General features: G+C 58.9%; 1 protein-coding gene across 1 annotated transcript; it reads right to left on the bottom strand.

Moving 5' to 3' along the window:
- Positions 1-4,708: 4,708 nt before the first annotated feature.
- Positions 4,709-7,703, bottom strand: MAFB (MAF bZIP transcription factor B). The gene has a single exon (XM_059406999.1). The coding sequence runs from the start codon at positions 7,698-7,700 to the stop codon at positions 6,729-6,731; it is 972 nt and encodes a 323-aa protein (XP_059262982.1). The 5' UTR covers positions 7,701-7,703; the 3' UTR covers positions 4,709-6,728.
- Between the last annotated feature and the right edge of the window lie 748 nt (positions 7,704-8,451).

Below are 8,451 nucleotides of genomic sequence, written 5' to 3' on the forward strand. Positions count from 1 at the left end.
TGGCCCAGGACCTCACCCGGGAAACAGGTGCAGGGGACCCTTGCAGGGTCAAGGTAGTGAAAGTGACATCAGAAGAAAGAGAGGGACTTGAAAGTGAGCTCCTGATTCCTGATGGGGGCATCACAAGCCAGGTTCCATTCCTGCCTCACTCTCTCCAGCTCAGAAATGAGCACCCTCTAGGCTTCCCACTCTCATCTATCTACTGGAAGAAGTACAAACCCTAGTAAAATGCACAGAGCTCTATAAAAGAAAGCACGGCGACACTGAATTTGTGGCCTTCTGCCCCCTTCTCACATTGAACCTGGCTTCTTCCAGAAACTATCTGGTCTTCTCTCATCGACTCCGTGGCTGCTCTACCAGCCTGAGGACAGCATCCCCTTTTGATACAAATAAAAAGGAATGTTTAACAAGCAGCTGCTATCTTACAGGAAAACAACCTCACATGCAAAGAATGCAGAAGGGCAGCTAACGTGGAATTTTGCTGTGGAGCAAACCCTTATTAATAATTTAAGCGGTTTTCCAAACTGGAGCTGCAACCTCTCTCCGACATTTAATTTCTCGCAAGTGAGAACAGTTAGCTCTGATTCTCTTATCTAAACGCATCTTTTAAGATAATATGTGTAGCACAATGGGGAAAGGCATTCAGATATGAGGAAGATGCATGGAAAAAACCAGTAGAACATGAGGCAGGTGGGCGCGCAAGGCCCAGGAATGTGTGCTCCCCAGCTGAAAGGGGGGCTCTCCGTGGCCTGGAAGCCTGCTCTCAGGAACAGAAACTGCAGAAAGGATGAAACTCCAACAGCAGCAGAGGCAGCAGCAATGGCCTTCCCCAGTGGCAAGCTAGTCCCCAGAGCCAGGTAGGCCCAGCTCGGGTAGCCTTAGGAGGGCTTCTCCCACCCCCATGGGTCCAGCTTGGACCGGGGACTCTCCCTGCACTGCAAGCTGGCTTGTCTCTGGAGGGTACTCTGCTGGGCCCAAGCTAGGGAGCAGCTCTTCTAACCAGACTGCCTCCTTTTAGGAGGGCTGCTGATGGAAAGGATGCGGTCTGCAAAAGGAACCCCTTTGCAGACTTTTATTTTGGTGGGGGGAGGAGGGGCAGAGTAAACCTCTAATCCTCCCCTCCTTACATAACAAATCCAAACACCACTATCTCTGGGAGGAAAGGCAGGGCCCTCAGGTAGCTGGCTGTATAGGGAAGCATTACGCAAGAGGCTGGTTCTGGGCTTTCCTTTCTGAAAGCAGGGGCTCAGAAGCAGGGTTTGCATCCGTAAGCAAGTAAGGGACCCACTGGAATCTCTAAACCCAGCCATTTCCCCTGGGCCCATGGAGAAAGAACTTGAGGGGGAGGGGTGGGTGGCTGAGGGAGTGTGTGTTGGGGTGGGGGCTGCCTGGCCTGGCAGAAGCTGTAGTTCTAGTCACAGAAAAAGCCAAAGGACCATACACTGCTGGGTTCTGGCAGCTCCCACTCTGAGCCAGAGAGGACAGTTAAGCTTGTGCGTGGGATGGAGGTGGGGCGCCTCGGACAGGGACCTGGGTTGATCCTGCCACAAAAATGTGCAGAGACCCTGGACCGAAGGAAGCCCGGCTGTGACCAAAAGAGGGGTCTGGGTCTAAGGCCCGGGCCCCAGCTTGCCTAGCTCCTGGCTCCCGGACAGCCAGGTTGGCCTGCTCTCCAGTCAGCGCCAGCGGGGACCCTGCTGGAGGTCGGTCCCCACCAGTCCTGCTGCCGGCGGGTCGGCTGGAAGGGAAAGCTGGGGAGTCGGAGCGGTCAGGGCAAGAGCCCAGAGCCGCTGGCTCGAGCCGGAGCTGCGCGGAGGCTCGGGGCCGCCAGACCTCATCTCCCGGCCCCGGCGCCTCCTCGCACTTACCGGACACCTCCGAGTCCGCAGCCGGAGCCCTTCCTCGCCAGGCTGCGCCCGGAGGAAAAACAGAAGGGACTGGGAGGGAAAACGTAGGGAGAAAGTTTTCCGAAGTGAAGAGTTTACCTAGGAAGGGCTGAAGGAAAGGGAAATGGTAAAGATTAAGGTCGCGGGAGGCCGCGGAGCGGGACCGATGCCTCCACCCCTGCCGCGCGGGTCGGAACCTCTGGCTCCCGGGATGCCGCGCTGAGCGCCATCCCCGACCCCCCGCGGACGGTGGCGGCGACCGATCCCGTGGGCACAGTCTTCCGCACACCGGGCCGACCGGGGTCCCAGGGCCCGGGGCGTGTTAGGCAGTTCGCTCCGGCCGGGACCTGACCCGGGCCGCCCCAGGACCTGACCCGGGCCGCTCAGCCTGGAGCGAGCGACCTTCCCAGGGCCCGTGTGTGCCCCCGTCGTGCGTCGCGGGGTCTGTGTGTCTGACTCGGTATGCGTCCTCCGGTGCAGGCGCCAGGCTGGCTGCGTGGCCCCGGTGCGGGCGTGGAAGACTCCAGGCGCTGGGAGGATTTTGCCCCCGGGGTCGCGGAGGATAGCAAGGGGCCCGCGAGCCGCGGGGAGCGGTGGGAATCGAACAGGAGCCCGCGGACTGCCGGGAGCCGCGGGGCTGCCAACGGCCGCACGGTCTCTGGACCCAGTTAGCTATTCTTCCTGAGCGCGCGGGCGCCCGCTCTGCGCCGTGGCGGCGGGTCGAGACCGCGGGCTGCGGGCTGAGATGTGGCCGGGGCTGCTCTGCCCCGGAGTCTCTCAAGGTCTCGGCCTCCTCCGCTGCGCTGCCGGCTCTACCCGGCTCAAGCCCGCGAGTGTCCGGCGCCCACGGGCGCTCAGATAGTGGGTTCGTGCTGGGACACGGGGCACCTGCCAGGACACCGGTGTGGGTGCCGGGTGTGGGTGGGTGTCTGTGTATCTCGGTGTCAGTGTGTCAGTAGGACTTTGTGGCGGGGTGGTCACCTTCTCAGAGATGTAATGGGTCACTCTGAAAAGGCCGACCCACGGCGTCATCCTAGACGCTGGTCGTCACTGGGCTGGTGTCTGTGTTTCTGGCATCTGGAGAAGGAAAACCAGTGCCTTGAAGTTTTCAACCCTCCCCAGCCCAGAAGCTGTTCAAGCAGAGTCCAGGTGACTCCAGAGGTGGGAGATGCCGCTTGGTGTTATTCCAAGGGTTGTCAAACCTCCACGACAAGGAATCAAGGTGATCCCTCCTGGTCTCTGGATCCGTGCATAGGGGCCCCTTCCAGTGCTCAGCCTGGAGGAGAGAGATCTCTTTCGCTCCACAGGGGATACCCTTGTACTTGTGTATGTGCTCTTATCAAGTTTGTGTGTGTGCACTTGTACACACAACTACCCACCTAGTCACAGCCTCTTGCTTCGTCATCCGTACACACTCGGGTAGAGCCAGACTCAGCCACCATCCTCCTCCCTGATCACAGCCAGAATCTTCCGTGCCAGGTACCTCTCTGGGTGAGGGAAATGAACTGGGCCTTGGAATTTAATTCGAGCTAGAACCTCTGATTTCTACTAAATAACACCTAAGCACCATTAAATGTAAATCACTGTGGGTAATATTTGCATCCTTACATTTGGGATTTTTCCCTGGTCTGTCTTTACCAGACCCTGACCATCACCCCCAGGATTCCAGCGATCCTGGGCCAAGAGCTACTCCCTGCTAGTTTTAGCCTTTGCTTCCTTCTCCCCCGCTCTTCCTGGCTCTAGCTCTGAGCTGGGGCTCTGCAGCCTGAGTTCCTTACACCGTCCCATTCAGGTCCCGAAGTTCCAAGTTAGGAACGCTGGGCCAGAGAACCCCAGGGCTGGAACCCCAAGGCTGGAGTCTCTGGGACTGCAGATATTGGGCCTGAGGAGATCAGAAGCCCCTTGGACCCAGCCATCGCCAAAGGAACTGAGGACCTTTCTGGATTTGGGAGAGATGGGAGTGGATGGATCTCACCCTGACCCTCAGAAATGAAGCCAACTCTGAATTCTAGACAGGATTCCAAGAAGGCTGAGGGGGCAGTTGGGGGTACCTAGGTGGGAGATCTTGACTCTTCTAAGAGTATGGAAAAGGAAAGGAGCTTGGCCCAGCTCCCAGTCTACAGGCAGAGTCACTGTACCAGAATAATGCCCCAAACCCTGTCTGGCCCCCAATTTGGAAAGTCACTGAAATCCTGGTCCAGCCACTCAGTGCCCTTCTGTGGGTCTGAAGGTTCCATGCATGCCCAGAACACACCACCCGCAACACACAGGTCCACAAGGAAGCGCTTCCAGTCTGAAGGGTCTTCTGCCCCAAGACCTGGTGCTGGATTCCATTTGCTTCTGCAAGCCCTGGGAAAGGGGGCAAAGGCCTCCACTCAGTGCAAGCAGGCACTCTCGCTCTGGGCAGGAAGATGCACCGGCAGGAGAAAGTTGGCAACAGAAGGGCCAGAGTGACAGGACCAACTGAGTCTGATTGCCGAAAAGACCTCACTTCCCCATCAGGAAGCTCCAGCTTCCAGGGATCGGCCAATCTCTACCACAGAGCCATCAGGCTAGCAGGCTAGTCCTGATCCCCAAGCCTGAATGCCCCCCAAAAGTGTGTGCCTCTCAGCTCACAAACCAGATCCGAATGAGATCTCTACCTAGAGTGAGAAGCAGAAACATATTTGAGCCTCACGTCCATACACACAAGCAAGGGAGAGATTTGCCCAGACATGGTCTGTTTCTCCATGGGTTGGGGAGGGGGGTAAGAATGTCCCCAGATTGATGCGACTCTTAAAAAGGCAAGAGAAGAAAGTCAAAGTCAGGCGAACGCAGACTCATCCAAATAAACACCATTTCCATGGTTTTAATAAGCAAAATAGGAAACCATTTTAATAACCAAAAAACAGAAACCAGTCTGAATAAAACTACAATAGACTAGGTTTTAATATTTTCATATCATAAGCAGGGTTTGAAATTGATCCCTTATTTTACATGAAATAAAAACAAATTTCTGTTGCAGCAAATTTGATTTCAACACAGTTGAATCCGTAAAAACCGAAGCTCGTTTCTGATGCAGGACAAATATCCACAATATTTAAAACTGCAAGCACCATGCGGTTCATACAATCTTGTTATTACTGTTAATTTATCAACTAATACAAACTCAAAAATGCATCTGGCCAGCAGCGCCAGCAATTTCAAATGGGAACTAAAAAATACGCTTTCATTTTGGTATTTTTGTCAGTGCAACTTAAATCCTTTTACTGACCTGCAGGAAAAAAAAAAGGTAATAAGAAAAACACCCAGATTTTCCCTATAGCTACTATACAACTGAAGGGGGCTGGGGGGGGACACCACCAATAATTCACCTGCTGTCTCAAAAGCAGGGGAAAAAAAAAAAACACATAATGTGTTGGTCTAAAGGACGCGCTTGAAAGTTGCAAAATTACTTGCCAATGTCTGGGTTTCTGGTACTTTCTGAGTGTGGCGGTTGGTTCAACACAAGTTTAGGTCACCCCTTGGGCAGTGTCCGGGCTGGCCAAGCCCACTCGCCCTAAAAGCTCCGCTGCCACAGCAATTAGCAAGGGCCTGGAGGCTTTTGAAGGGACCCTGGGGTGATTCCGGTGGCATTAAAAAGCAAATATTATCTATTTTCCTTTCCTTGCTAATGAAGGGTGTCAATTTAGTCAAAAGACCAGGTGGGAGCGAAGACAGTCCTGCTGCTGTGGGGTGCAGAAGTGGACAGCTGCCCTGCCCTGGTACTCAGGAGTTGCGACCCCAGTCCTCTTTCTCTCAACACTAACAAAATTGAAAACTGAAGCGGAAGGGACAAGAGGACCAAATGGAGACAGGAAAGGGGAGAAAACATGCAACTTCCAAGGGTGCCCCAAGACAAAGTTGTTTTCTGATGCAAAATGCCCAGAACTTTTTTTTTATTTACTTACAAAAAATAATGCCATAATAATAAACCCAAACGAAGACACTCAGCTTGCTGCCACGTTCTCTAAGCGGTTTGGCGGGGCGGGTATTTACAAGCCGACAGCCGGGACTGAACCCCGGCAAGCAGCCGCTGGAGTCTCTGCACTGCCATCCCTTCTCACTCAAAGAAACAAGGGGGTTATGATCCATGATCAACAACATGCTAAAGTTAAACAAGAAAATGGTACAAAATAGAAATTATTACCATACATGTCCAGCATGCAGGATTAATATTTTTAATGCAGATTTTCGTATTTTTTCTATATAATCGAGCAGGCAATAAAATTGATGAGAATTGCGCGCAGAACGTCCTAACTGAGGCCCGCGTCTCTGGGCTGAGAGCCAGTGTTCTCCGGACCCTGGACGGACAGGTCCTTCTGTCCTTCCTTCCTTCCTTCGCTCAGCCTCGCCTCGCGCCTGCCGGGACGCCAGGGTCCCTCTCCTCTCCTCTCCTCGCTGCTCTTTTCCTGGGTTGGACTGCGCTCCGGGCTGCGAGGCAGCGGCCCCGGCTTAACGCGCAAAGTTCAGAAAGCCAGGAGTCTCCAGACGGCCTTGGCAACTCCTCGGGACTATGCCTTGCCTCCCTCCAGCCTGGAGAAAAGTTGCTCCGGGACTTCCCACCCCCTCGTCTGGCTCTGGCTCTGCTCGAGTCTAAGAGGCGGCGCTGGCGCGCGCCGCTCTCGCCTTGGCCAAGGTCCCCTGCCTGCCCGCGCGCACTCCCGTCGCCCGCGTCCCGCGCGCCCTTCCTCCCTCTCCCTCAAGTCAAACAGGTCAAGGCTGGGGCCGTGGCTGGGACAGGATCCGGGGGAGTCCGGGTCTGGGGACACGGGGCTGGGAGTCTGGGCCGGGGCAAGGGCGGGGGCCGGGACCGGCCACGACTCACAGAAAGAACTCGGGAGAGGAGGGGCTGTCGCTGGTGGAGCCCGCCTCCCTGAAGCCGGAGTTGGCGAGTTTCTCGCACTTGACCTTGTAGGCGTCTCTTTCGCGGGCCAGCCGGGACACCTCCTGCTTAAGCTGCTCCACCTGCTGAATGAGCTGCGTCTTCTCGTTCTCCAGGTGGTGTTTCTGCTGGACGCGTTTATACCTGCACGACTGGGCGTAGCCCCGGTTCTTCAGGGTCCGCCGCTTCTGCTTCAGGCGGATCACCTCGTCCTTGGTGAAGCCCCGCAGGTGGCGGTTCAGCTCGCGCACCGACATGGACACGAGCTGGTCGTCGGAGAAGCGGTCCTCCACGCTGCCGCTAGCGCCAGCTGCCGTCGCCGCGGCGGCCGCGTGCGGCCCGGGCCCAGGGTGGCTGGTGGGCAGCTGCTGAGCTGGGCTGGCTGCGCTGGACGGCGGCGGCGACGCTTGGTGATGGTGGTGATGGTGCGGGTGCGCGTGCGGACCCAGCTCGTCGTGGGGCACGCCGGCTCCCGGGTATGCGTGGTGCGGGTGTGGGTGGTGGTGGTGGTGGTGGTGATGCGCGCCGCGGAAGCCGTCGAAGCTCTGCAACGGCTGGGGCACTGGGTGCGAGCCGATGAGCGCCTCCACCGCGTCCTCGGGTGTCAGGTTGAGCGCCTCCGGGTTCATCTGCTGGTAGTTGCTCGCCATCCAGTACAGGTCCTCGAGGTGAGTCTTCTGCTCGGTGGGGCTGAAGCTGGGCGACGAGGGCACCGAGCTACACGGCGTGCTGAGCGGTGTGGATGACACCGAGCCGGCTGGCTGCAGGCGCGTGCAGGGCCGGCCGGGGCGCTCCGCGCGCCCCAGCGGCTCCTTCTTCACGTCGAACTTGAGCAGGTCGAAGTCGTTGACGTACTCCATGGCCAGCGGGCTGGTGGGCAGCTCGGGCCCCATGCTCAGCTCCGCGGCCATCGCTGACGCGAGGCGCAGCCGCCGCTGCCGCCCGGGAAACTTTGCGGCCGGCCGGGGCGCGCCGAGCCGAGAGCGGGGGCGATGAGCGGCGAGCCCGGGAGGCGGGGAGCCGAGGGCGCAGCGGGCCGGGGCCGCCGGCCAAGCCTTTGTCTGGGGACGCGGCGGCGCGCCGGAGAGTCCCGAGGCTGCCCGCGCCTCCCCAGAGCTCGGGGCTGTGGCCGCGCCGGGGCCGGGCCGAGTCGGGAGGGGTGGAGAGGCGAGCGGGGCGCGCGGCCGGGCGGAGGGGAGGTGCCGGGCAAGCGCCCGCCGCTCGCTCTCTAGCTCTCCTGCTCTTGGGCTCTCCCGATCGCAGCCGCTCGCAGCCCGGCGGTGCAGCTGTGCTGGATCCGGCGCCGCCGCTGCCTTTTATCGCCTTCCTGATGTCACCCGGACGCGGGGGCCCGGGCGGCCCAGCGCGCTGGCCAATGGCTGCTCGGCCCCTGCGGCCCGGCGGCGCAGGGCGGGGCGCGCCTGACAGCTCCTCCGCCCCCCGCGTCAGCTGACTGGCGGCCCGAGCCGGCGGAGAGCCGGGGAGGCCTGGCGGAGGGCTGGAGCCCAGTGGGACGGCGGTCCCGGGCCCAGCCCCCCCCCCCCCCCCCCCCGGCCCCCGGCCCCCCCCCCCCCCCCTCCGGGGGCCCCCCCCCCCCCCCACCTAGGCCGGGCCGCCCCTTCCACCCCTCAGCGAGCTCTCCTGGCTCTTTACCCTTCGCTC

The sequence above is a fragment of the Mustela nigripes genome, chromosome 7 (genome assembly GCF_022355385.1).
Source record: "Mustela nigripes isolate SB6536 chromosome 7, MUSNIG.SB6536, whole genome shotgun sequence".
Lineage (NCBI taxonomy): Eukaryota > Metazoa > Chordata > Mammalia > Carnivora > Mustelidae > Mustela > Mustela nigripes.

What these genes read in the sequence shown, in the direction of transcription:
- MAFB (XM_059406999.1), bottom strand. Translation starts at nt 7,700, where the DNA reads ATGGCCGCGGAGCTGAGCATGGGGCCCGAGCTGCCCACCAGCCCGCTG.